At 49.4% G+C, this 26969-nt stretch overlaps 1 protein-coding gene across 1 annotated transcript in view; it reads left to right on the top strand.

Moving 5' to 3' along the window:
• Positions 1–26969, top strand: part of LOC136110757 (dynein axonemal heavy chain 9-like) — a 40759-nt gene that overhangs the window by 9855 nt on the left and 3935 nt on the right. Inside the window, exons 5-20 of the mRNA XM_071817743.1 lie at positions 538–749; positions 943–1176; positions 3685–3852; positions 5733–5849; positions 6574–6724; positions 7704–7782; positions 9645–9713; positions 10661–10787; positions 12676–12931; positions 14772–15013; positions 17766–17901; positions 18928–19124; positions 19219–19643; positions 21638–21860; positions 24129–24295; positions 24662–25532. Coding sequence (XP_071673844.1) covers positions 538–749; positions 943–1176; positions 3685–3852; positions 5733–5849; positions 6574–6724; positions 7704–7782; positions 9645–9713; positions 10661–10787; positions 12676–12931; positions 14772–15013; positions 17766–17901; positions 18928–19124; positions 19219–19643; positions 21638–21860; positions 24129–24295; positions 24662–25532 — 3674 coding nt within the window. The remainder of the gene's footprint in view (positions 1–537; positions 750–942; positions 1177–3684; positions 3853–5732; positions 5850–6573; positions 6725–7703; positions 7783–9644; positions 9714–10660; positions 10788–12675; positions 12932–14771; positions 15014–17765; positions 17902–18927; positions 19125–19218; positions 19644–21637; positions 21861–24128; positions 24296–24661; positions 25533–26969) is intronic.

Here is a 26969-nt window from a genome sequence, read left to right as displayed (position 1 = left end):
CACACAGCTGTACAGAGCTAAGCTAAAGCTTTCGACGAGTCAGACATCAGTTGCTTTACTGTTGACAGGTTTTCTATTACAGTCAGGACTAGTGGGGCCGTCGTCATCTGCCCACTGGACAAGGAGTTGCTTGAGCCAAAACTGAGCTAAAAAGGGCTCAGGCCAAGGCTGTACAGCCTGTCGTGCTGTACAGCAAGGCCGTGGCTCACAGCCATGGCAGCACTGTATTTTTGGTGCTGTTGGGCAAATTCCGTGTGACTTTTTAGCAGTTGTGGACTCAGGCTCTCCACGAAGCCCTGTCCCAGCTCCCTGTCCCCTGCCATCACATCAGCTTATTTCTGTTCTGGTTACTGCCGCAGGTGAGTGATGTTCACGAGTGAGTGACCTGCAGCACACAGGTGGCTGAGGGTGCTCAGTGCTTGTCAGGACAGTTTCTTTTCCCAGGCACTTTTCCATGTGGTGAGGCCAGCACCTAGCTGGGAACCCAGCACACCGCAGCTGGGTGGTTCTTACCGCTTCTCACGTCTCTCAACACAGCTTTGACTGAAGCTCAGGACGTTCACCTGCACCTGACACCCCTCAAGCGCCGCTTGGAAGACGTAGAGAGGGTTGAGTTCAGCGAGGTGAAGCCTTTCCTGCTCCCCCTGCTCCACGTGGTGTGTTTGATCTGGGTCACCTCCAAGCACTACAACATGCCCGTGCGGATAGTGGTGCTGCTCCAGGAGATCTGCAACCTTCTCATTGAGCAGGTCTGTGGCTGTGATGCCTGTGTTTGCAGTCCCCTGTGTCCCCTCTCCCCTTCTTCCTATTGTCCTTCCCTGGAAAAGTGATTCTTTAGGCAACATTTAACTTAATAAACAGGTTCAAATGTGTTCAACACAAGAAGTCCTTGTTTTCCATGATGGCAGAAGTGACCTCTCAGGTGTGATTTTGCTCTTCCAGGCCCTGGTGTACCTGTCTCCAGAAGACCTTCTGAAAGGGGACATGGAGGAGAGCCTGGGCAAGGTGCGAATGGTGCTCGGTATCCTGAACATGTTCAAAGAGGCATTTGAGGAGAGAAGGGAAAAACTGCACATGTATTATGAACCAGGCCAAGAAGTGAGGGAGTGGGACTTCAGCTCCACGATGGTGTTTGCGAGGCTGGACACCTTCCTGAAGAGACTGGAGATGGTGGAGGTGAGACTCTGGTCTTGAAAAACATTGCAGACCGTCAGGAGAACTCTGTAGCCAGGAGATCACTTGCTGGCATCTTTCCTTTCTATAGCTTCACCTGATACCAGGGAATGGGGCCACTCGTTTGCTGTTAGGTCTCCTGTTACAGCGAGTCTAAGACTGTGTTTTACTATGTCCTGCTCAGTGCATATGTAAGCTGGTCAGGTTGATAGGTGTGTTTTTTGCTCTCAGGAGTCCCGTTGGACTCCTTGCTCCTGTTGGGGCAAGAAAAGGAGGATTACTGGAGGTGTGGTTTGCACAGCTGTAAATAAAGCAATGTAATCTCCCAGGTCTCCTGGTGCCATCAGAGACAGATTTAGGTTATGGTTGGACTCAATGATCTTAAGGGTCTCTTCCAACTGAAATGGTTCTATGATTCTATGACACCCTAGAGCTGGGTCCTGCCTGTCTTGGAGAGGCCAGATGGCAGGATCCCCTTGGCTGTGCCACGTGGGCCTGGGGAGGAGCAGGGACACGTTCGTCACCAGGTTGTCCCTTCGCATCCTCATAGTCCATCAAACTGGGGTGCTGTGGCTCAGGGGTGTCCCTGTTTGCCAGATCTGTCACCTGAGGCAGGGACATTGGGGTGTCATCCCTGAGCTCCCAGTGTGGCCAAGGGCTCCTTGAGCCACAGGAGATGTTCTGCAGAGAGCAGGTCTGAGTGTGAATGTGGGAGCTCCCTATGCTCTCCTTACCACATGGCTGTGTCTGGAGACCACAGACATACAGACACCATATGTACCTGTTATACAGACCCTGTATATACCTCTTATACAGATACTGTATGTACCTCTTGTACAGACCTTGCATGTACCTGTTATCTCTCACGTGGCTAACCACACACATTCATCTGCTCTCCACACACATCCCAAATGAATTTCTTTGTTGATTGTTGCTGCGTTCTCAGTGTGTAGGGTTGGATGGCCAGTGTACAGGTTGCCGGTGTTTGCAGTTTTACTGCTTTAAATGTGCCATATACTTTTATGTGTTCCTTAATTAACTATGTTGAAAACTGTCATGGCTGGTGCCTATTTTAAAAGTATTCATAATGATGGTTTCCAGTAGGGTTTGATGTGAAATAAACCAAATTATGCTGGTCAGTGTAGAGAGGAATATAAATAGACACAGGAATAACTGCAGGTTATCATGAGGACAGTGTTGGTGACAGGTTTACTGGGACCCTGTAAAGGCTCTGGGGCACTGACTGCTGGGATTCCATGGATGCCATGGGCACACTGTGGATATGGGCTGCAGACAAAAGCCAGTGGGGAGGTTTTGAGCTGGGGCACTGTGCGTTTTGACCAGTGTCTGTTTCCTCCTTCCGTGGCTGTCCCACACTCCAGGGACAGTAGAAGCTGCAGTATCTGGAGTCAGAGGGAGAGCCTGCGGAGTGAGCTGTAAAACAATAATTAAAAGCATAGTGCACACCAGCCTGTTAATGAGGAAAACTGCTGCATCTCTCTCCGTCTCAATTTCCCCTCATCACTTCATTTCAAGCAACCTTGCAAGACAAAGCAAGGGACAACTGGTATTTCCACGTTATTTTTTTGCCTTACTAGGTATTTGTTCAAGCGGATGTGCTGGTGTGTCGAAGTGAATATGAATGCATATGTGCATTTGTTTTCGAATTTTCATAAAAGCTGCAGTTACACTGGTGCATGGGTAGCCCATGAGCACGTGAAGAGGGAAGGATCCCTTTCCTTTGGTTCGTTGCACTGTTTCATATTACGTGTCTGTGGTAAAACCTGCTGCCCTGCTCGGGTGGCCCCAGGACAAGTGCAAGCAGAGAGTGGCCACCAGTACATTCCTGTGCACATTTCTCCTGGTCCTCTGAGACAATGGATGTTCAACCAGCCCTTACTTGGCCCTACCTAGGGAGACAGATGAGGTGGGATGGCAGCAGAGCTGCCCAGTGCTGCCACCACCACTGGGGGAGCGGGACATTTTCCCAAGAGGTGACACTGCCAGGCTGCAGAGGATGGGAAGGGAAGGGAAGGACCCGTGTGCCACCTCAGCAGAGAGGGCCAGCGGGGCAGGTGCTGCAACACCCACTTGGACACGTGGAGGTTTGACTGCGCAGGAGCTTTGGACAGTTTGGGTACCTGTAAATATTAGAAATCTGTCCTTGGTTAATACCTATAAAATTGGGATTCTTAGCTATGCTGGATGACATATAAGAGTCTCATATCCTGCTTTGGATCTGTCCTTTAAATACCCTTAAAAGCGATTTTACAGTTGTCATGGTATTTCTAGTGGCTGCAGCAGGTCTCACTGGGCAGGGACGTGTTATGAGCAGCCACTGATGCTCAGGACAGGCAGATCAGGCTCCCCCCTTCCCATCCCTGCCACCCAGCCTGAGCACCAGCGCTGTGCTTGGGAAGGTCCCTCAGCAAGTGCAACTCTGTCGTGACAACTGTTGTCATCTTCTTTTGTCAACATCATGACCTGTGTCTCCCTCCGTTGACTTTGAAGGATCTCCTGGCAACTTCCTTGGACTTGATGAAGCTGGAGAAAATTGAATTCAGTGGGATTAAAGGGAAGACCCTGGGCCAGCAGGTCCTGGACATGTATGAGGAATTCCAGGAGGCATACAAGGTGTTTTCAGAGCGAACCTATGACTGTCTTGACCTGACCAACACGGTAGGTGGGACCAGTTTGCGGGAACATCAGGAACATGTGCATGTTTCCAAAGCAGCAGTTTCCTGCTATCTTCTTCCCAGCTCTTTCCTCCTTTCATTATGATCTGATCTGGTACTGGAGGGAACAGGGAGCCGCTGGCCTTTCCTGCAGAGATTTGGGACTTCTTGCACGTCTATATCTAACATATCTTGCTAGATCAGCACCTTAGATCAGTGCAGCTGGGAAACTGGGATTTCCATGAGTTATGCACAAGCTTTTGCTGTACATGGTGCTTGCTGAGGTATAAGAGCTATACCAACACCCACATCTCTTTGCTTTCCTGCTCTTGGTATTTACCATGTTTCCCCAAAAATAAGACCTACCCCAAAAACAAGCTATAGCATGATTTTTCAGGATGCTTGAAATATGAACCCTATTCAAAAAATTAGCCCTAGTTACAGTTCATAAAAAAGTCAATTTAAATAGGGTCCAGGCAGCTATACATGTAAAAAAGTAAGCATCTTTTGCAGCAAAAATTAATATAAGACTCTGTCTTAGTTTTGGAAAAACAAGGTAGTTTGCCTGATGAGGGCCAACTCAGATCATCTCTGGGATGTGTTCGCTCCTGCCTAGATGAACACATGGCATCTGGGGCTCTCAGAATTCAAGGATGCTCTATTTTATTATCAGTAGTGCTTTAATTAAAGGAATATTCCCAGCCCTCTGGGACCTGCCTGGTGTGGGGATGGGTGGCTCGTGCTTTGCTTCCTGCAGCTCCCAGTACATCTCTGCAGGGGGTGGCACGTCCCCAGTGTTTCTTGCTGGAAAGCTGCTTGCTCCATAGCACCCCTCCTTCAGCAGGGCAGGCACAGAGGAGAGGTGACAGTGGCTCTGCAGGAGGTGGCTTGGGTTTGGTGGCCCCATGGCCATTTGTGTGACTCTGAGTCATGTTTGTTCTTTCAGTGCTCTAGTTTTGCACCCTCTGCCACTGCTGGAGCCGTTTTTTTTAGCTAAAACATGGCATCTGGATCTGCTGGAGCTCGGCAGTAGCAATAGTAAAAGCTATTTCCTTGCACTTTGTCCTTTGGAAAAGAGACACATGACCTCATTTTTAGTGGTTTTGTCCAAGCTAGAACAGAAGGACTGTCACGGACTGTCAAGTTCAGTCTTTGATTTGGACTCTTTTACGTGTAGGAAAACAAATATAGATGTTACTCTTGAAGTTCAAAGGATTTATTACAATTGAAGCAAGAAAAGCAGTGCAAGAAGATGATGGAAATTACAGAAACCCAGTACTGTTGAGTTTGAAAAGGACCTCTGGAGATCACCCAGTCCACCTTCCCTGCTCAAAGCAGGCTCAGCTAGAGCAGGACTGTGACTGGTCAGGTGAAATATCTCCAAGATTACCTATGTCCAAGTGTGGAGACTCCACAGCCTCTCTGGGCAACCTGTGCGAGTGTTTTGAAACTGCCTCACTCACAACCAGCTCACCATGGAACCACAGGCTTGTTTTGACTTGAAAGTAGGTTGGATTTGGGACTCAGCAGGTGCATCCGTGGGTTTTCTGGATGATGGTGTGGTCTTCAGGCCAAGTGGTGGGGGAGAGGGTGTGGAAATAGTCCATCTTGCCTGTAGGCTGAAGATAGTGCCATGTGGGCTGTGGAAAGCCCTCAGGACCAAAGGGTCCCTCCCAGAGAAAGGGCCAACATCTCAGCCATGGGACAGCACAGAAATGTTCTCAAGCTTCGTGAGGACTTTGCCACGTTGCGATGGCTGAAGATTGGCCAGAGGCGTGGCTTAGTTCACGGTGAATAAGAGAGGGCATCTCTGGATCGAGGAGTTACAGGTACCTTCCTAGTGCCATCTTGCAGCCTCACAGCTTGTGTTTTGCCTTTGTGCAGGACTTTGAGCAGGATGCCTTTGGTTTCCAGCAGAAAGTAGAAGACATGGACCGTCGGCTGGGCACCATTTTCATCCAGGCTTTTGATGACGCCTCCAACTTGGACCACGCCTTCAAGGTTTGTTTATCGCTCCCTTGCTCTTCCCTAAAAGGGAAATCAGGGCACCCGGCTCGGTGAGAATCACGCTGAGGAGACCAGGCAGTGCTGGAGCCACAGGCACATGGGGCTGGTGTTTGCTGGTGGGACAGTGGGACTTGTAGCTTTTGGGCTGCTCTTGGTTTGGGATGCTCAGGCTGGTGGGTCCCTCACAAAGCTTTTGGATGCCAGGAGATATATTTGTGTCTCTCTCTGCAAGTTGGGGGAAATCATGCTTTTTCTAGGATTTCCTGGTGAGAATTGATATTGTTAGTATCAATTTGTTAATATTATTAATACATGGATCTGTTTCAGTTTTGGAAACAGGTTTTCTAGAAACAAAGCTGGTTTATTTATCAATTAATCTATCTTGCAGAAATAATAAATGGTATTTTTTTAAAAAAATCAATATAAGCATTTGTAGAAAAGACTTTAGCAAGTGACAGTGTTTATCTTTGTAAGTTTTTTGAAAAAAATAGAAAATCTTGAAGCATTTGAAGAACAACAGTTGGAATGTGGTCCAACCCCAGAGAAAGTCTGAGAGGCCCCGTAACAAAGGGAGCAAATTTCCTTTTTCCAAAGTGCCCATCGGTGCGGACAGTATTGAAGCATCTGGGCTGGGGAGGAAGGTCCCAGCTGATCTCTCTGCAGGAGTCGGGGTTGTAAATTTTTCCCCTCTTCTTTTCCTGCGTGTTCACCCCAACAGCTGCTGGACATGTTCGGGAGCCTTTTGGAGCGACCGGTAGTCGCTGCAGATGCTGCTGGCAAATACTCCGTCCTCATCAGCATGTTCAGCAGGGCCCTGGACCACGCCAGGCTGATCTACTCCCGGCACATCCAGGCAGAGCTGAAGCTCGGTAGGTAGAACGTGCTGAGTAAAATGGGTTTTACAGGGAGTTTGATTGAGATTAATTTGGGGGGGAAATGATTTATTTTTCTAAGGAACCCAAAACTTTACAAATTGCAGATGTTTTCAGCCTCTGTAGCTCCTAGTGGCAATGGAAATGCCTGGGAAAGCTCTGTTCTTAGTATTAAAGCAAATAATTGGTTAGGAGTAAAAATACCCTTTTTCAAATGTGTATGCATGATATGTGACTGGGAATGGAGACACATGCTGAGCTTTTCTCCCAGCGAGGCTGTGACAGGAGGTTTCTCTCCACATTTGTGTGCTGCCTCCAACACCCCATGGGACCTGCAAACCCACTCATGTGCTCCTCAGAACGAATTTATTTTGTTTCCCTTACAATGCTTAAAATGCAAAGTATGCGAGTGGGACTTTGTAACCAAGGGTTTAATCAGCCTTTTCCAAGTTTATTATTCCCCGTGACTGTTGGCGCAGGGGGGAATGGGTGGATTTCTATCAGATTATGAGGATTCAAGTGTGTCATTTTGAACAATAACCTATTTACTTGCCTCAGAAAGATCATACTGGAACGAGACAAGTCCTGGACTGGAGAGAATCATGGAGAGAATCATTTGCTGTGAATTTGTGGTTATTGTTCTGTGGCTGTTAGATAAGGCGGACAGAAGTAACTCCTGGTCAGAAATCCCTATGTCAGTGTTTGTGAGGGGCGGGGAATGTGTCCCAGGCAAGGGACACCTCACATCAGCTCAGGTTTGGACATAGTCTGGGCTTCTCGTTCGATCTCAGCTCCTTATTCAAGATCCAGAGGCACTCGCCTTGGTCACAGACCTACATCAGTGTGGCAGATGTTGGATTTAAGGAAGGAAGCTGGGAAATCAGAGCAGTTTTCTGCAAATGAGGTTCTGTTGTTGCATCTTTGGGGTTACAAGTGCAGCGTTCAGTCAAACGCTGTTCCAATGTGCCCTCCCCAGGATCCCCCCCGTGCACAAGAACATGCCGCCGGTGGCTGGAGCGCTGCGCTGGGCGCAGGAGCTGCGAGCGCGAATCCAGGTGCCGTTTGATCACTTCAGGCACATCCCACATCTGTGCGTGTCTGTTCCAGCTAAGTTGCTTTATGACCACCTTGCTATCTTCTCTGTAATCAATCTGATTTTCTTTCTGTGGTGAACATTATCCCATGGTTATAGCTGAAATAATTCTTAGTCAAAGAGGTGTGAAGTGGTTGCACTGGTGCTTTTCAGCTTCCTTGTGATCATTATTTTTTTTAAGAAACTCATTAACTGGATTTGTTTTGAAGCGATTAAGAGGCACAGTGGGCTATTCAGCTTTCAGACATAGTTCCCGGGTTGCAATGGAAAGAGGTATCAGAACCTTTCCTGCTGCAATCCCACTCAGCATGTTCTCCAGGACCTCCTCAGCTGCAAGTCCTGGTTCTGGCATCATCCAAACTGTGAATAGCAGAGAAGTGCTGGGCTGGACTCAGCTGAGATGGGTCGATGGAGCTGGGTTTGCATGTTGGGGAGCAGACGAGCATTTTGTTGGGCAGAAGAAAACTTTCTCAGCGTTAAACAAAGGAGCCATCTCCCAAGATCAAGGAAAGAAACCAATGCTGGTATATTTATCACCCAAATGCTTGTTATAACGGATGGTGTCAGGGAAGTATGGCCTCATACTCACAGCTGGCACCACATGAGACAACATTTAAGAGCTCTGTAAGCAAGGCAGTGTTGGACTTATGACAACTGAGGGTGTTCTAGGGACTGCACCTGGTAGCTCACAGGAATGGCTTCACGTGTGCTGGTCAGGATTCTGTGTAAATGGATCCACTTTTTTAATGTACTTGACCAAAATAACTTGACCGTCACTGTGCCATGTTTGTAACCTTCTCTCGCTGTATCTTGCCATTAAGTGTCTTTAAGTGCACAGTTATTCTGCAGCAGCAAAGACATTGGTGCAATGAAACAAACTCTTGGGCTGTTCCCAGCACAGAGCCCAAGTTATCATGTCTGATTTGAACCTAAATGGCAAATTTTTGTCCACCATGAAGGACCCAGATCTGCATTTCACACTGATTTTCTGTCCTCTGTTTAGAGTAGTTAATAACATGCTCTGCAACGGTGGTGACATGATGCTGTTGAAAGGGAAAAAGGATTAAAAAGGAGAAACGAAAGTGGTTTTGCTGGGATTTACTTGGATTTGCTCAGAGGACTTGTTTACTTCCAGCAGGTTTCTCAGCACTTGCCCAGCGGTGACTGCTCAGGCGCTCCTTTTTTCCAGCTTTTGGTTAAGTTAATTCAAGTTTTGTCAATATGTCCTCCAAAATCAACAACCATCTTGAGGAAAACTTGGATATTGTAGATGAAACAGTGGGGAAAAGACAGCATGATAAGAATTCCTCTGGCCTGCTGTTCCCTGGGCTGTACAGCCCTGGCAGCGTGGCCAGGGCTCTGCCTCCCGCACTCTGGGACACCTTTGCTCTTCGGTTTGAGGGGCATGAATTGGGCACCGCCAAGAGCTTCATCTGCCGGGAGCCACACTCTGCTTCTTTCTGTGCCTCTTTGACCTCAGAAAGTGGTGGCTGGTGAGCAGAGGTTGCCCTGCTCTGTGCAAACACCGGAGCATTGAGTATGTTACGGAGACCAGTGTTCCTCCAGCAGCTCTGGGCCCTTGTTCTTCCCCCAGGACGTGGTTCTCATTTGCCAGTTGCCATGCAAACACCCGCAAAAGGGCGCACTGGGGCTTGGAGAGCTTTTGTGCAGTGAAATGGTTTTGGGCGATCTGGTGGGGTTGGAATGTAAGATCCCCAGCCAGGCTCTGCCTGCAAGGTGGTGGGTGGTTTTGGGAAGGGGTAAATAGAGACTGCAGCCTCACAGGGCTAAATGTAACGCTGAGCTTGTCTGTTGTGCCACCAGCTGCTTGGACTCTGCTGAAGGAAGAAGGGTGATAGAGAAGTATGAAGAAATGATCCAGCTGCTCGACAGGTAAGTGGTGGCTCAGGCATGACTGTAACTATATGAAAAAAAGCCAAACCTTATAGAATCATAGAATTGTTTTGGTTGGAAGAGACCCTCATGTCCATCCATTAACACAACCCTGGCACTGCCCCGTGTCCCTGAGAACCTCGTCTCCACGTCTGTCCACCCCTCCAGGGATGATGACTCCACCACTGCCCTCGCAGCCTGTTCCAATGCCCGACAGCCCTTTGGGGAAGAAATGTTTCCTAATATCCAGTCTGAACCTCCCCTGGTGCAACTTGAGGCCATTTCCTTCTCCTTCTCTAAACCACCTTTCAGCACATTTGCAAGCCCAGGGCCTGAGAATGTCTCTTTCTAAGCCAGAAGGAATTTTGTGATGAGAGAGGAGGAGGAATCCTTTGCTACACACCACAGTCTTTCTGTGATATCTTGAAATGAGAAGTTTGCATGGGAGGGACAGGGGCTGTGCAGCCCAGCAGAAATGTTGGAACGAGATTCTTTTGGATGTAGGAGATGCTGTGGTAGAAAACCTGAGCTGACCAGAAGTCTCAATCCACTTGTGCCCATTCACAGTGTACTTACCGTGGCTGTAATGTGTGTATTCCACAAGTGGGAGTGGGATTCGTTGCACCTCACTTAATATCTTAATGTTTGATGCTAAAACTGAACTGATTGCTCTGAGCTTTTGAATGTTTGTCCCCAAATTTGAATCCTCTGCTAAGAATGGTACTTGGGGGATCTTTGTTTTCCTGACTTGATGCTGTCACTGGTTTTCAGGTGTTTGTCTTTGAAGCCAAGATCTTTATGGAGGTGGTGTGGGTGGGTTTTAAATATTCCTTGATGTTCTTCAGCCCTCAGAAGTGGACTTGGCTTTTATTTGGTTCTATGTCTTGGTGTGCGGGCTTGGCAGCTACGTGGTGGATGTTTTAATTTGTTTGTTTGTTTTTCGGCAGGTATCAGGAGAAGCTCTATGCAGACTGGTCCCAGACAGTCTCTGAAAAATCACAGTACAACCTTACTCAACCGCTTATCCGGCGAGATCCAGAAACCAAACTGATCACAGTTAATTTTGATCCCCAGGTAAGAACTAGCTTTCCTGTCTGCCGGAGGGCACGTCTCCAAGCTGTGCCCCACCGTGCATGGCAAGTCTGGTGGGATCGCTACTAGATCTGTTCTGCTGAGGTCCCTGGAGCATCTGTTATGGGTGACATGAATTAACCATCCCCTTTGTGGGCTCTGTCTCCTGGTAAAATATCAGGATTACAGTTTAAGCAGCGCAGATTGTAATTAAAGCCAGAAAGTCTGTGAGTAGCCAGATGTTAACTGGTGTCAACATCTCCAGAGCAGGTTGGTTTGACGCTGGTGTGGGGAGCGTAGGAGCATCATCCTACAGACGTGGGTTCGTGTTATGTTTACCTGAAATCTGAGCTTCCTGAAAGGGTATAAAAATCCCAGGAAAGATTTGTTTTGTTACTTCAGTGTTGTGGCTGTTGGATTTCCTTAATTGTGGTGCAGGAGGCTTCCAGTAGGTCTCTGTTCCCTAGGGCTGCCCTCTCCAGCACAGGGAGGCCTGACCATCCCCCTGCCCAAAGCAGAGGCAGGGTCCAAGCCAGCAGAGTGCAGAGGTGGATTCAAAGGTTCTGGGGCCTGATGAGAGCTGGGGCCTCTCAAATGTGAAATGCCATTTGCTGCGGAGGTGCTGAATCTCAGGGGCCTGGGAAAACATCACACACTTCCCCCTTTCCCTGGGACTTGCTGCTGTTAGAGAAAAGTGTTGAGGTTCCAGAGCTCATTCCAGCTTGGCTCTCAGACAACGGATTTGTCCAGCTCCTTGGAATCTCCTTGCTAAGGTGGGAAGCAAATGGCCCCAGGGGATGTTTTCCACCCTTCACCCTGGTGCCAGGGTTTGGAGCCTGTGACGTGCTGAGCATGTTCTCAGCTCCAGTCTCTGAGTGCTTCTGCGCTGCTCTCAGCTTTCCGTACTGAGGACTGCCTCATGTCCTCAGGTGCCTGCTTAGCAGCCCCTTCATGCCCTTCAGAGCAGATAGGAGCACCTCATTTTGCCTAAAGGGAGGATGTATTTGCAACCCTTCAACATTAAAGAATCTTCCAGAGCTCACCTTCCATGGAGGAGAGGGAAAGAGGGTAAGACATCCTTGACACCATGGTGGGGATGTCTCAGACATTCCAGTGCATAAAAGGGAGGGGAGTTTGGTTCTATCTCACTTGGCCTCCTGCTCCCTCAATCCCCTGCTTTTCCCTTCCTCCCATCCCATCCTCTTCCGTCCACCTCCTCAAACTGCTCCCTTCACCCTTCTGCGCTCCGTCTTTCTTTCCTCTTCTTGTCATTGTGGACATAGTCACTTTAGTATTGTAGATACTCCTCACCCCTGCCATTGCCCATACAATATACTGAATTTCTGTCACCCAGCCAAAATGTGCAGTTTCAGGAGCATTTTCCCTCTCACAAGCCACTAAACTGAGCAAAGATTTTTTTTTTTTGTCTTAGAAGTGATATATTGCGTTGGAAGACCTTGCTGCTCCGTTTGTTGCAGGGACTCACTTCTACTTGGGTTTATAGTTTAATAACCCACTCAATCCCGTTCCATCACAACTCAAAGATGCTTTTGGTTGTGCCTCCTCCTGCAGGCACAGTATTGCTGAAAGACTGTATTGATGAGGGTAGCTGAGAAGACCAGAGATCATCATGGCTTTTAGAGGCTGCACAGGGTTTGCTGGCTGGGTAGTTAACAGAGCTATATGTCTTTGATTGGGAAGCAAATCAGAGGCAAAGATCAATGGGAGGGAGATGGTCTGGACTAGGAGGTGTCCAGGCCCTTCTCAGAGCGTACTGCTTTGTGAATAAAACAGCAGGAACCCCCTAAGATCCCCAGAATTGACGGGAGGGTGTCTACCAGGTGAATGGGGAGGATTGTCTCACATTCAGCTCTCTGCCTTGTTTCTGCAGCTGGTGTCGGTGCTGAGGGAGCTGAGCTACCTGTCTGGCAGCCGCCTGGGAGCCATCCCACCCACGGCAGCAGAAATCTGTTCCTCCAAGGAGTCATACCGGCAGCTGGCGGCCAACTTGGAGCTGATGGTGAACAGATACAGCAAGGTCCTGAAGACAGTCCTGGAGGTCGAATACCCTCTCATACAGGAGCAGCTGTGGGATATTAACTTGAAGCTGAAGAAGGCAGAAGAAACACTCAACTGGAAGATGGAGGGTGAGCTAGCTCTGTGTTAGGGCAAAAGAGGCCGTACAGGATTTCACAGAATCCCAGACTGGTGAGGGCTGAAGAGACCTCTGGAGATCTCCCAGTCCAACCCCCCTGCTCACGCAGGGTCACAGAGCAGATCACACAGGTGGGTCCAGGCGGGTTTCAATGTCTCAGAGAAGGAGACTCCACACCCGCTCTGGGCAGCCTGGGCCAGGCTCTGGCACCTCCCAGCAAACAAATTTCTGCTCATGTTCAGATGGAGCCTCCTGTGTTTCAGTCTGTACCCGTTGCCCCTCACCCTGGTGCTGGGCACCACTGAACAGAGTCTGCTCCATCCTCTGACAGCCACCCTGAGATATTGATCCCATTGATCAGATCCCTCTCAGCTTCTCTTCTCCAGCTCAACAGCCCCAGCTCTCTCAGCCTTTCCTCAGAAGAAAAATGCTCTAGACCCCTCAGCATCTTGGTAGCCACCGCTGGGCTCTCCCCAGTAATTCCTTGTCCTTCTTAAACTGGGGTGCCCAGAACTGGACACACCACTCAGATGGGGCCTCACGAGTGCAGAGCAGAGTGGGAGGATTCACCTCCCTCGACCTGCTGGCCACACTCCTACTCACGCAGCCCAGGTACCATCAACCTTCTTGGCCACAGGGCACATTGCTCATGGTTAACCTGCTCACTTGGGTCTCATCAGATTCCTCCCATGTCCCCAGCCTCCATCACCTGGTTCCCAGTGACAGTTCACAGCAGGGCAGGGGACTCTCCAGCAGAGCCAGCACTGGGGAGACAAAGGGCAGCCCCCAGCCTGCCTGCTCCTTCCCATCTTACCTTGATCTGCTTGGGCTGGGGACAGGATCCTGATCCCTTCAGCTTCCCTCTGGGCTTTTGGGGAAGAGAGGCTGCCCTGTAAGCAGTGATGCTGAGGAAACGGCAAGATTGGGGTTTGTGAGAGCTGGCAAGGCTGGGGTTGAAGAGTCTGCTCCCTGCCCGTGCCAGCCCAAGTGACCCACTGTGTGGTCATGTCCCTGTGTCCCCAAGGCACTGCTTTCTCCCTGAGTTGTGCAGGGACTGGGACCCCTTGGCCCAGCCATCTGGCTTGGGACAGACTTCTCCCGGTGGGGGCCAGGGCCACCTCGTTATCCTTTCCAGCCGGATGAAATACTGTGGTTAGTGGTGAGGTTTGTGCACCGTGACTTTGGGATGATTTAACCAGTGTTCTTGCTTGATCAGTTTTAACTGCAAAGCAGAATGGAGGAAGACAATTTGTTTCCTCTTGGTGAAAGCAAACTGCTCGCTGTTGGAATATATATTTCTGTCATCAGGCTTGTGGTATGAACAGGAACAAGTGTCCTCCCTTGGGAACTTGCAAAGCAGAATTCCTCATGCTGAAAAACTCTTTCTCCATTGCACAACAAAGATGAAGGGACTTTCCTGCAGATGAAGTTCCCTGAATCTAAATGCAGCCCTCGCTGGTACCTTGGGCTGTCACAGCCTGTGTTTGTGGGGCTGTGGGTCCCTGCTCTAGTGACAGTGGCAGGAACACTCAGCCTGTTGTCCTTGTTCTCTCTCTGGTAGCAGATTAAATCTGGGTACGGGAAAGGGGGAAGTGTCAGACGTCCCCACGGTGCTGGTGCTCCTGGCAGAAAACAGAGGCTGCAGCTGTACCATGGATTGTTGGGGTAGGAGGGAGCTAGAAGTGACTCTTTTGGTTGAGGTGGTAAGTCTCTTGTGTTAATGATGGGTGAGAAATACATGAAACCGTGGGGGAAAAGTCTTATGGAGAGTGCACAAGAGCTTGGCCATGCAGCTCTGAAAAAAAGTAGTCAATCATCTCATTTTTTACCAGGTGTCTGGGATCACATCTCCATGGTGATGGATGATGTCCATGACCTCGAGCAGAGGATACAGAAAGCCAAAAACAATGTTGAGGAGATCCAGACCATCGTGGGATCGTGGGCGTCGCCCATATTTGTGAGAAGAGATTGTAAAAGAGAATCGCTGCTGAGCCTGGAGGACTGTCAGGACCGCCTGGAACGGCGTTACAGCCTTGTCCGAGAGTCAGGGCAGAGGATTCATCTGCTGGTGAAGGTGAGGGGGGACCTTCTCCAGGGGTTTGTTGACTCTTCATAGGCTCTGGGTGTCTCTCCGCTCTGGTGAAAATGTCCAGAGCTGCTTCACCTTAAAATTAACTCCCTTAACTCATTTGAAAAACTTACCTGTTGTTGATTAAGGAATACTTTGATGGGTGAGCTGGTACAGCTGAGTGTGCGGGGCTGCTGACCAGGCACCGAGTTTGGAGCAGGAGTGGGAGCCGATGCAGCCCAGTCTGGCTCCCAGTCCTGGTTCTTGTGAAGCCACTAGAGGGGAGTCGTGCATCAGGCTTTGGGATCCTGCTCAGAGGAAAAACTCCTCCGAAATATTCACCTTAAAATGGAGAGGCAGCTGGCTGTGGCTGACCTTTCTGCTTTAGGCTTGTTGTTCCTCTGTGGGAGCAGGAGGTGACGCTGTCAGTCCAGGGAGAAGCTGAGTAACAAGAAAAAAGCTGCTGTCTGAACCCTGGGTTTTTTCCAGTGGCTTTGCCAGAGCTGAGAGTCCTCTTTGCAGAGCAGGAGAAAGCCCAAATCTCTGCGCCTCACCTGCCCAGAGGTTTTAGCGTGTCAGGGACAGCACCTTGGCTGGAAGGCAGATGGATTTTAGGTCCAGCCCACTCCTGAGGGTCACCATCTGGCCTTGGACTCTGGAGAGACTGGGCTGACCCTCTCTGGGACACTGAGCCCTTGTTGCTCACCTTACTTCACTGTCTGCACTCAGCCTTGGGCTTCTGACCCACTTCTGTACCCTCTGAACCCACGGCGAGGATTTTACTATGCCCACGTTGTCCTGCTGCTACAGCTGTGACAGGCTCAACCACCTCCAGCTACACCCAAAAGATGGGAACACTTCCTAAATTGACCGGAGAGAACATGGGGCTGTGGCCAAGGCAGAAGGGCTGGCACCGCTGCTCTGGTGGCTCACAGGGCAGGACCAACTGCAAAGCAGCATGAAGGTCCTGGGGAGGGAAAGGCACCGTGGCCCAAAATAGGATGTCCCCATGCCTCTGTCCTGCTGTGCTGGTCAAACCTGGAGGAACAGCAGCAAAGGGGCCAAGAGCTGGTCTGCTGTGTTTCCCTTGGGTGTTCAGGTCTTCTTTTGAGCAGGTGAGTCTTGAGGCTGCTGAGAGAAGAGCACAGAGAGTTTGGGTACGTGCACCCACAAGCACAGGCAGGACAGTGAGATGCTGGCTTGCATTGCCCTTTTGCACCAGGATGAGGCCTCTGGAGTAAAGGTTCAGTAGAACACCAGTGACAAGGGGGCATTGTCAAATACAAGGGCATGGGACGGTGAAGAGGGGGTGGTGCTTTCAAATGGGCATTCCCATAGTGTTCAGTCCTGTGAAGTTCCCCTTTCTCTTGTGTCAGCAAAATGTGGAGGTGAGTCTGCAAGGCACCAGAGCCCTGGCTTGCTCTGTTAACAGTTTAATCACTCAGCGTTGATGTGTAAAGTTGGGGAGCAGCAACTCTGGGTTGACTCAAGCCCAATTGGCAATGCCACTCTATCTTGAGGAGGCTGAGGCCAGACCTTCTTGCTCTCTGCAACTGTCTGAAAGGAGGTTGGAGCATGGAGGGGGTTGGTCTCTTCTCCCAAGTAGTAAGAGATAGGATGAGAGGAAGTGGCCTCAAGTTGCACCAAGGAAAGTTCAGATTGGATATTAGGAAAAAATAATTCACAGAGAGGATTGTGAAGCTTTGGAATAGGCTGCCCAGAGCAGTGGTGGAGTCACATCCCTGGAGGTGTTAACAAATGTACAGATGGGGTTCTTAGGGACATGGGTTAGTGGTGGAGTTAGGTTATGGTTGGATTCGATGATCTTGAGGGTCTCTTCCAACCAGAATGATTCTATGATCTCATGTGTGCCAAGCTGCCATGCCACTGGGAATGGCACCCTCTCCTGTGTCCCCAGAGATGAAATACAGCCAGCTTTGAACCCCTGGCAGCAGACTGCAAGCTGGACCTTACGTTTTTTTTGAGCCCGTGCCTGTGTTGAGAGCCCCTGGCAGGCTTAGGAGAAAGAGCCCTCAGAGGGCATAGCAAGGCCGGAACAGGATCACGGCAGAGCCTGGGAGGTGCAGGGGATGGATACCCAGGCTGGTCTTGTGGGTGTGGAAGAGGAGACGCAAGAAGGATGGGGCCATTCTGTGGCCTAGAAAACCGTGAATTTCCTGACTGTGAACTTGCCTGGAGGTAAGGAACGCAATAAGCTGAGAAGGGAGGCTGTAAGCCAACCCTTTGTCTTCTGATCCCAATCTTTAACTATTTTCACTTGGTTTATTTAAAAACCCTTTTCTGAATTTTAAAGTTCTCTTGTTTTGAGATGACCATTTGTAGGGCAGAGGTGTAAGCAGTCCACTTGGAAGGACTCATCCACCCAAGGTAACATTATACAGGCCACAAGGACTGAGGCTTCATGCATTGGGATGAGCCTTTGGCCCAGGTCTGCAAAGCACCCTTGAGCCCTTTGGCCTCAGAGAAGAGGGAGGAGAAGGTTGCAGGGCTGCTAAGTCTCCCACGCACTCCGTTTTTACCTTGTGATTATTTTGAGTTGCTTCAGATGACAAAGCAGCCCTTGACAGAAGGAGAAAATTGTGGCCATGCTACCAGCAGCAACATCCGTCTGTCTGGTTTCTCACCCCCCGCAGGGCTGGTACCTGTGTGCTCATTGCCATGAGTCCTCAGCTGTGGGCAGCTCTTGTAGGACAGACTCAGCCCCGCTGTATTTCAAAGTGTCGTCTTTTTCTTCCAGGAAAACCAGAGCCTCTTACTTGCAGACCCAGCATCTGACATCTGGAAGGCCTATGTGGATTACGTGGATGAGATAGTTCTGGATGGATTCTTCACTGCCATTGAGTGCTCACTCAAGTACCTCCTCGAAAACACAGGTAACTGCTGGTTCCTCAGCTCTGGCCGTGATACCATCTTCAGTCTCACCAAAAGGAAGTTTCTGTTTTGTGCTTTGACTTGTGGTGGTCTTTCTACTCTGCCTCTTGCATTGTCTACAGCAAGTGCTGGAGGAGCCTCCAGACTCAGAGGGTAACTCTGTCCCCTGGTCACTGGAGCAAAGCCTTGCTCAAGGGAAGGGACAGAGATGACTGTGCACCATTTGCTGGGATTTGTGAACAGACAAAATTGAGGCATCATTCCAAGTCTGTTCTTGGGCATCAGCCATCTCCTGACCTCCCATGCACAAAGCATCAAGGTGACACAACCTTTCGTTTGTGGAGAGTCTCAAGAGTTGGTTCTGTGGATGAAAGACATGAAAGAAAAACCTCCATCACTGAGGAGTGAGGAGAGGGGTCACCAAAGCAGAGCTCCTGCCTAAGGCTGCCACGGAGGGTCACTCTGCTGAGAGCAGCCGTGTCCAGCTAAAGCACATCTTCAGAACGCTTCCCTCCTGGATGTGGAGGCACACTGAGCTGGAGAATTGCATCCAGTTCCTCACCATCTTGTTAAAAACAAGCACAGAATTTCACATTTGTGAAACCAGTTGGTGTTTTATTTTTTCATGCCTTTCTCCACTAAATTAAAGAGCCTCTTGGTTCCTGTTGTTTTTCTCCTCTTTAAGTACTTATGCGCTGTAATTGTTCAGCTCTCAGACTCCCTTTTGATTAGCTGAAGAGCCTGGTCTCTTTAAGGCTTCCCTCCACAGCATTTTTCCGGTCCTTAAATCACTTGTGTCTCATCTGTTCTCCAGTATCTCCTGTGGGTACCAGAACACCAGCTGGTTTGGCAGCCTCCCCTCTGCGTTGTATGCAGACACAATGTCACTGGACCCAGCGAGTGGGTGTCCCACCTGCCTGGTGTCCCTGTGGGGCATGTGTGTGTCTTGTGGTGGGATGTTAGTGGTGGCTCTAGATCACTTTTCTCCCCTTCAAAAATAACCTGGCACCTCTGTTCTTCCCTACCAGATCCCAAGGCAGGGCTTCCTCCCCTGTTTGAGGTGCAGCTGGATTTGGTGATCCCAGATTTGATATTTCAACCCTCCTTGGACCCTGGCACAAACGATGGCTTCTACGACGTGGTGGAAGGTCTTCTCAACGACATCTACCGGATCTCATCGCTGGTGCCCAGGCTGGCTGAGCACAGCGGCTTCCTCCACTACCAGGTCCGTGGCTGTGGAGCTCCCTCACGCTGTGTGGCAGTGAGGAGGTGCCACGCTGCCCCCGCATCACTGCGAGCTCCTCTCCTCTTCTCTCCAGGCTGACATGGAGGACATGGCTGACCTGGCCGACATGCGCCATGAGCTGATGGGGCGTGTGCAGGCCGTGATGGCGGCCTGCTGTGATTACCGCAGTGCCTTCGACCACTACTCCTACCTGTACGGGGAGGACAGAAAGGAGTTCTTCCGCCAGTTCCTCCTCTACGGGCACATTCTCACTGCGGCAGAAATCGAGGCCCATGCAGAGAACGGGGTCCCTGAGTCACCTCCCACGCTGCAGCAGTTCCGAGAGCAGATTGACTCCTACGAGAAGATCTATGAGGAGGTGAATCGCATCGAGCCCATCAGCATTTTCCAGAGTTGGATGAAAGTTGGTGCTCGGCCTTTCAAAGCGTCTCTGCTGAATGTGATTAAACGGTGGAGCTTGGTGTTCAAGCAGCATCTCATGGACCACGTCATGCACAGGTAGGAACCGTTCTACCTCTTCTTCCCAGAACCAAAGTGGGTTTCTCTTGTGTTGGCTGGGCTTTATCATTTCACACTGATAAGCAAAAGGCTAATACAGGAGCAAGAGGAGGGGGCACACACCCCCTGCCAGCTCCATCGCATCTCTGCTGACTTTCATCCCCTCGTCTCTGCTGGGAGCAGCTGGTCCAGCTGAGTGTGTAAAGTGCAAACAGTTCCACGGACTCGGTACCATCGACATCCTGCGAGCTGATGCTCCTACGACCTACTGTGTGGTGTTGGACAGGATGTCTGTTTGTCTGTTCATCCTGGTCCAACTAATCTAATCTCTTCTAGGGCTCTATGCTTATTTTGTTGAATTTGCCATCAGTAAAGCTGCATTAATGCCATGAGATACTTGCTCCGTTTCTAAATGCAGTGCTCTTTTGAGTGCGCTCTTTGTAAAAAAAGTAATTTGGGTTGCCTGGCATGAGCAGTCATGGGGAGGCAGTTTCAAGGTTACAAAAAGGAGGAGCTTTGGATGTAAGTTTTGCATTAACATGTGTTCCCTGCTCTGAATAGCTGCTCAGCCGCCTGGTCTCTGCAGGATGATGTGTTAGGTGATTTATTTGAGTAGTAGCAGCTGAAGGATGCCACAGGGCTTGGATGCTTACGAAGAAATATTTACAGACATATGTGCTAGTGAAGGCTGCTGCGTGTGGTGGCTGCTGTGATCTCTTGTGTTCTTTTCAGCACGATAATTCCTGTGCAAAGAGGTTTTTGCATAGGTTAGAACAGGCATTTAGGAGTTCTTATTAAGAGCTCCTGACTCAGCAGTTTAGTCTTTAATAGGTGAAGTGTTTAGGGCTCTGTTTTGGTCCAGCAGCATCCACAGAATTTAAGCGGGCACTTCAAAAGTAAGCGTTTTGAGAAGGGAAGAATGGAAAGGACCAAAGATCCAGGAGCCCATCAAGCTCTGCTAACAGTGTCCAGCAGCTGGTGAGATCAAGAAGCAGGTAGGGAAACTTCCCCCAAATAGTCTCCTTGTCTCTAACCATTCATACCTGAGGACTTTGAGAGTCATGGGTTGTACCTTTGTATCTAAAGACCTGGATGGATTTTTTTTTCTCCCACAAATGTTCGGTTGCTTTTCTGAACCGCTGTGAATTTTTAACATCTGCATCCTTCTGCAGCAGAGACTTACCCTCTGAAATAAGGCAGCGTGCGAAGAAGAATCCCTGTTTGTTGTAGCTTTACAACCTACCAGGTTCATTTGTTGAATTCTTGTATTGGAAGAGATGACATGAAAACTGTCCTTTCAAATTCACTCTCTTCAGACCACAGACCCGAGCTCACAGGTCTCCCTTATAGAATCATAGGATAGAGTCATAGAATCTGTTTGGTTGGAAGAGACCATCAAGATCACAGAGTCCAACCATAACCTAACTCTGGCACTACCCCATGTCCCTGAGAACCTCATCTATATGTCTATCCAACCCCTCCAGGGATGGTGACTCCACCACTGCCCAGGGCAGCCTGTTCCAAGGCCCGACAGCCATTTCTGTGAATAATTTTTTTCCTAATACCCAATCTGAACCTCCCCTGGAGAAATTTGAGGCCATTTTATCTTATCACTTGCTACCTGAGAGAAGAGACCAACCCCCTCCATGCTCCAACCTCCTTTCAGACAGTTGCAGAGATCAGGTCTCCCCTCATCTCCTGTTCTCCAGGCTGAACAGCCCCAGCTCCCTCAGCTGCTCCTCGTAAGACTTGTGCTCCTCAAATGCCTTTTCTCCAACCTGTGAAGTCCCAACCCATTTATCCGTTCCTCACAGGAAGCTGTACCACATCTATGGATCCCTGTGAGCATGAACTGTGGTTCTGATGCCCTCAGCATGTTGCCATGTGATGGGCAGAGTTAGCCAGGCCTTTCCCTCTCCGTGCCAGTCCAGCTGCCTGGATGATTCCGGTAGGAACTGCTCTCATTTGGTGCTTTCCTGTTTTGTGTTCTACAGCTTGTCTGACCTGGACGAGTTCATAAAAACTGCTGACAAAGGTTTGAGCAAAAAGGTTGAAAAAGGCGATTATGATGGTTTGGTGGAGATCATGGGGCATCTCCTGGCCGTTAAGGAAAGGCACAGTGTCACCGATGCCATGTTCGAGCCCCTGAAGCAAACCGTCGAACTGCTGAAGACGTACGAGCAAGAGCTGCCGGAGGAAGTCTATAAGCAACTGGAGGTGGGTGAAAAGCTGCGGTGGACACGGCGGTTTGCCAAGTAGCCAGCGTCAAAGAGTATGAGCTTAAGAGCATTGCAGGAATATTTAAAGCCCCACTCCCTGTCATTAGAGGGCCTCAGTGGATAGTATTTTACTATTGTGGGATGTGCCTTAATAGCTCTAAATTTTGGAGTTATATTGAGATTTTTCTTTTAAAGCAGAGATTAAGCCTTTTGTTATGTATGAAAACCATAGAATTGCCTGCTCCAACTCTCAGCGATTACTCTTGAAAAAAATTAATGCATTTTCAAATACATCTGTTAATTAGTTTGAATTATAATTATTTTTAAATAAGCCAGTTCTTGGCAACTGTGGAGATGGGAAGGATAATGTTGGCAGAGGAGTCGCCTTCTCATAGGACTTCAGTCCTCCACTAGGTCTATAACACCCAATCTGCTTGACCCAAAGGACATCACTGGGAGCACGTTATGAAAGTATTTCAGCACCTTTCCACATCTGGCCCTGATGAATCAATTTTTCTTTGGGGAATTCTTCTCATTTCTGGACAGGGGACCATGAGGTGAAGGTTGGAAAAGCCTGTGGGATGCCCAGCCAGCCTTGGGGAACTGGCAGCAGTCACCATGTTACGGTGGAGGAGCGTGTGGCTGCGTACTGATGGATACCCCTTAGTCACGGGGCGTTGTGTGCAGAGGGCTCTGTGTAGGACACCAGGTTTAAGGCAGAGCTTTTTGGGGAGAAGTTCCTCCCTCTGCTGCAGGCTTGGATGGGACCTGAGCGGGGTTTAGCAATCCCCCAGTTTTCTGCTGGTGCAGCCGTGATCCACGGATGGTTGTATCACCAAATCTGACACGGGTAAGGGTCCTAAAGATAACTGGATTCCTACAGACACCCTGAAAAACAGAAGAGCTGCATTAAATGAATGTTTTGGCTGCTACAGCAGCTTCAGTTCAGCATAAAAAATGGTGCTATGGGGAACCCAGCTCTGCTGATTCCTCTGCCCAAGAGCCGCTTGCTTGGTGCCTGTTTGTGCGTGTGGATTTGAACAACTGATTTATTTTTCTGACAGAAGAAATGAGGTATGCAGGGCAGCCATTCAGATGGAGGAGATAACAAAACAGTTTCGTTCTTTCTGGCAAGTGACAGCAACACATAGTTGAATAATTCATTCACTGCTGTACACAGTAGGAAAACCAAAGTAAGTTCCTCCAGGTACCGCTCCCTCCATGGCCATGAAGATGGATGGGCTGGAGCTGATAGTTTGTATGAGAAGGACAAGGAAGCAGCTCCATGTGTGCCCTGCTATGGTCATGGATAGTGATTTCTGCAGAGACTGGAACATGAAGTGCCAGAAAGAGACCCCTCAGGAGGGACTGGCCCTGCTCTGGCCGCCTCTGCTGCCTCCAGGTTATTTCGCTTCTTTGCATAGTGTTGGTGCATCTCCATTAGTCTTCTCAACTATGTGCACTGGGATGAAAAGAAGCCCAAAGTCTTTCCTGTAGGCTGGCACAGTACCTGGGGAAGTGGGAGAGCAAAGCTGTGGGACTTGAGGACAGCAGAGCCCTGGCTGGTGTCACTGTCTGGGGTGAGGATTTGGCTCGAGAAGTCTAGTGAGAAGAGAAGAAATCAAATCTCTTTCTAAATAAAAATCCCAGGTGCAAAGGGTGGATTGTTAGCAGTGCTGTGCACCAGCAGCTTGGATGCAGTCCTGAGAAAGAAACTGTCTTATTTAGTACTAATATTATACAGGCAGGCTGGAGGGATTTGCCCCAGAAAGCTCTGTAGAAGTCCTTCTGGCATAATATCTTCTGCTCTAAGAGCTGGCTGGAAATTTCCCAGGCTCTGTTTCTTAATTAGCTCTGGGAAGCCGGACGATCTGATGAACTTGCATCCTCAGCCCACCCTCCTGCCTCCAGCCAGCTCTGGGTCCCGCTGGGCTCGGTGTCAGGAGAACTGTGCTCTCTCAACCACTGAGCCATCCTGGGAGCCCAGGATCTGGTCTGGGACCCTTCTTCTGAAGTTATTTAACATGGTTTTGCAATCAGAGCAGTCAGTTTTAAAGTCTCAGTCTTCATTCGTCTTCAAAATTGTGGATAACTGATAAGTTTTATCCCAAATTGTGTTTAGCTTTTGCATCACAACAAAACTTCCTTGCAGTTTTAGGCATGGAATCTGTTGCTTTTCCTGTTCTGTGATTGTCCATAAACAGATCAGTCACATCTTATATCAAATAGCAAATACTGCCTACCGTCATTTAAATTTTGCTTGCAGGAGCTGCCAGAAAAATGGAACAATATAAAGAAGCTGGCGATAGCTGTGAAGCAGCATGTGGCTCCTCTGCAGGCGAACGAAATGACAGTTGTGCGCAAGAGCTGTGCGGCGTTTGATGTTGAGCAACACAGATTCAGAGAGCGATTTCGGAAAGAAGCACCATTCAGGTACAGTGAAATTATAACATCAGAGAAGCCCTGAGGAAGAAAAGCTTCATGGGATCATCTCGGAGTGTCCTGAGGATGTGTTCTTGAACCCTTGCATACATTTCCTACCTGCTCACGGTGTTGTATCTGTTATGCCCTGGGTGTTTTGTCCCTGCAAACACTGTAAGGTGTTAGCAAGAGATTCAATCTGGATGCTGAGTGCACAATATTGCTTAAAGGGGTTGTCAGCAGTGCCATGTGGCTGCACCATCAATGGGTACTATAGATGTATCATGTCTGCTTTGTGTCTCAGAGGCACCATTTGTTTTATGTTTTCTTTAGAAGTTGTTACAATATCACTTATGAAGAATAAACGTTTCTTTCTAGGTTTGACCCCAAAAAGCCTTATCAACTGCTGGATACAAAGCACATTGAGATTAAACAAATGGAGTCAGCCATGACCTCGATTTATGAATCAGCTGGTCTGTTTGAAGTCATAGTGCCAGACTATAAACAACTGAAGCAGTGCCGAAAGGAGCTGTGTCTTCTCAAAGAGCTCTGGGATATGATCTCCCTTGTGGGCACTTGCCTTGATGACTGGCAGACCACCAAATGGGCGGATATTAACGTGGAAAACATGGATCTGGAGTGTAAAAAGTTTGCAAGAGAGATTCGGAATTTGGATAAGGAGGTGAGGGCGTGGGATGCTTTCACTGGGCTGGACAGCAAGGTGAAGAACATGCTGACGGCCCTGAAAGCTGTGGCAGAACTTCAAAATCCCGCCATTAGGGAAAGGCACTGGAATCAGCTGATGCAGGTGACGGGTGTGAGGTTTGTGATGGACTCGGACACCGCGCTGGCTGACCTCCTGAAGCTCAACCTCCATAACTTTGAGGATGAGGTTCGTGGCATTGTGGACAAAGCGGTACGAGAAATGAGTATGGAGAAAGTCCTGAAGGAGCTAAAAATGACTTGGAGCACCATGGAGTTTCAGTATGAGCCTCACCCCCGGACGAACATCCCGTTGCTGAAGTCAGACGAGGAACTCATAGAAACTCTAGAAGACAACCAGGTGCAGCTGCAGAATTTAATGACATCCAAATGTATTGCTTTCTTCTTGGAGGAAGTGTCCATATGGCAGAGGAAGCTGTCCACAACAGATTCCGTCATTTCTCTCTGGTTCGAAGTGCAGCGTACGTGGTCTCACTTGGAGAGCATATTCGTAGGCTCAGAAGATATACGGGCACAGCTTCCTAAGGTATGAAATCCCAAATCCTATTTTTCCTGTGTGGAAAGCGTTGAAGAAGAGCCTCCATTACACAGCAGAAGGTTGTCTATATTGCCGTGTTCCCCCAAGCAGGACTGTTCTCTTGCTGCATTGCTTTCTTGGAGGCTCCCTTAATGCTACAGCAGTTTCCCCAGTGTTGCCCCAGGATGTTTTTGTACTGTTGGTTGTGCCTGAACCCTGCTGAGAAACTGTTTTTCCTCCCCTCCACCATTGCACAGCAGATGCAGAGTTCCTGGAGGCTGAGCAGGAGGCTGCTGGCTTCCTTCAGTGGTACAGGCATGTTCCCTCTTTCCTTGGAGGGGAGAAGACGGAGATAATTACTCAGATGGTGCAAATTGTCAAATCAGAGCTGGACCAGGCAGCTTTGCAGTATCCGCTTCCCTGCCTCCAGTGCTGGTGCAGCAGGAGAGCAGCTCTTCTCCCACTTCAGCTTCAGAAAATTGAGCAGAGTTGTCACTGATGCCCTCCTCAGGGTTGTGACCTCCTCAGGGCTGTCTTTGAGTCCAGCTTCCAGTCTTATTCCCTATTCTCTTGATTATTTAGAAAATCTTCCAAGCTTGTTCCTGGCCCCGCTGGACCACTCGCAGCCCTGTGGAGGAACCTGCCTTTCACTCACGAGTGACCCACAGTTGGCTGTGTGACCCCCGTCCATGTTCACGAGCAGCATCGCTGACAGCACCACTGTGGGACGAACACCCACGAGGGGATGTGCGCAGCCCATTGACCCCTGGACAACACACTGTTCTGTCTCCAACCCTGCACTCTGCTCTGCTTGGACTGTTCCTCCATCTGCTTCAGAGAGCACGCTGTGCTGAGTGTCCTGGGGGCAGTTTTTGGCCCCTCACACCAAGAAAGCCCTTGTGGTGCTGGAGCAAGTTGAGAGAAGGGAATGGAGCTGGTGAGGGGCTGGAGCACAAGTGTGATGGGAGCGGCTGAGGGACCTGGGGGTTCAGCTGGAGAACAGGAGCTGAGGGGAGACCTTCTGATCTCTGAACTGCCTGAAGGGAGCTTGGAGCCAGGGGGGTCGGGCTCTGCTCCCCAGGAACAAGCGCCAGGAGCAGAGGAAACGGCCTCAGGTTGCGCCAGGGGAGGCTGAGGTTGGATCTGGGGAACAATTTCTTCCCCAAAGGGCTGTGGGGCATTGGAACAGGCTGCCCAGGGCAGTGCTGGAGTCACCATCCCTGGAAGATGTATAGATGAGGAACATGGTTTAGTACTAGATTTAGGTTATGGTTGGACTCAGTGATCTCAATGGTCTCCTCCAGCTAAATGATTCTATGATTCTGGGCACACCTCGCTCACTGGGCAATATATACAGGTGCTGATAACCAGTGCCCTGAGGCTGTACCATGTGCCAGCAAGCTCTTAATATCCAGGAGCTATCTAATGTCATGTATGAAATTGCAT

The sequence above is a fragment of the Patagioenas fasciata genome, chromosome 21 (assembly GCF_037038585.1).
Source record: "Patagioenas fasciata isolate bPatFas1 chromosome 21, bPatFas1.hap1, whole genome shotgun sequence".
Lineage (NCBI taxonomy): Eukaryota > Metazoa > Chordata > Aves > Columbiformes > Columbidae > Patagioenas > Patagioenas fasciata.
The sequence above is the reverse complement of the archived record's forward strand: the minus strand, read 5'-3'. Positions and strand labels throughout refer to the sequence as shown.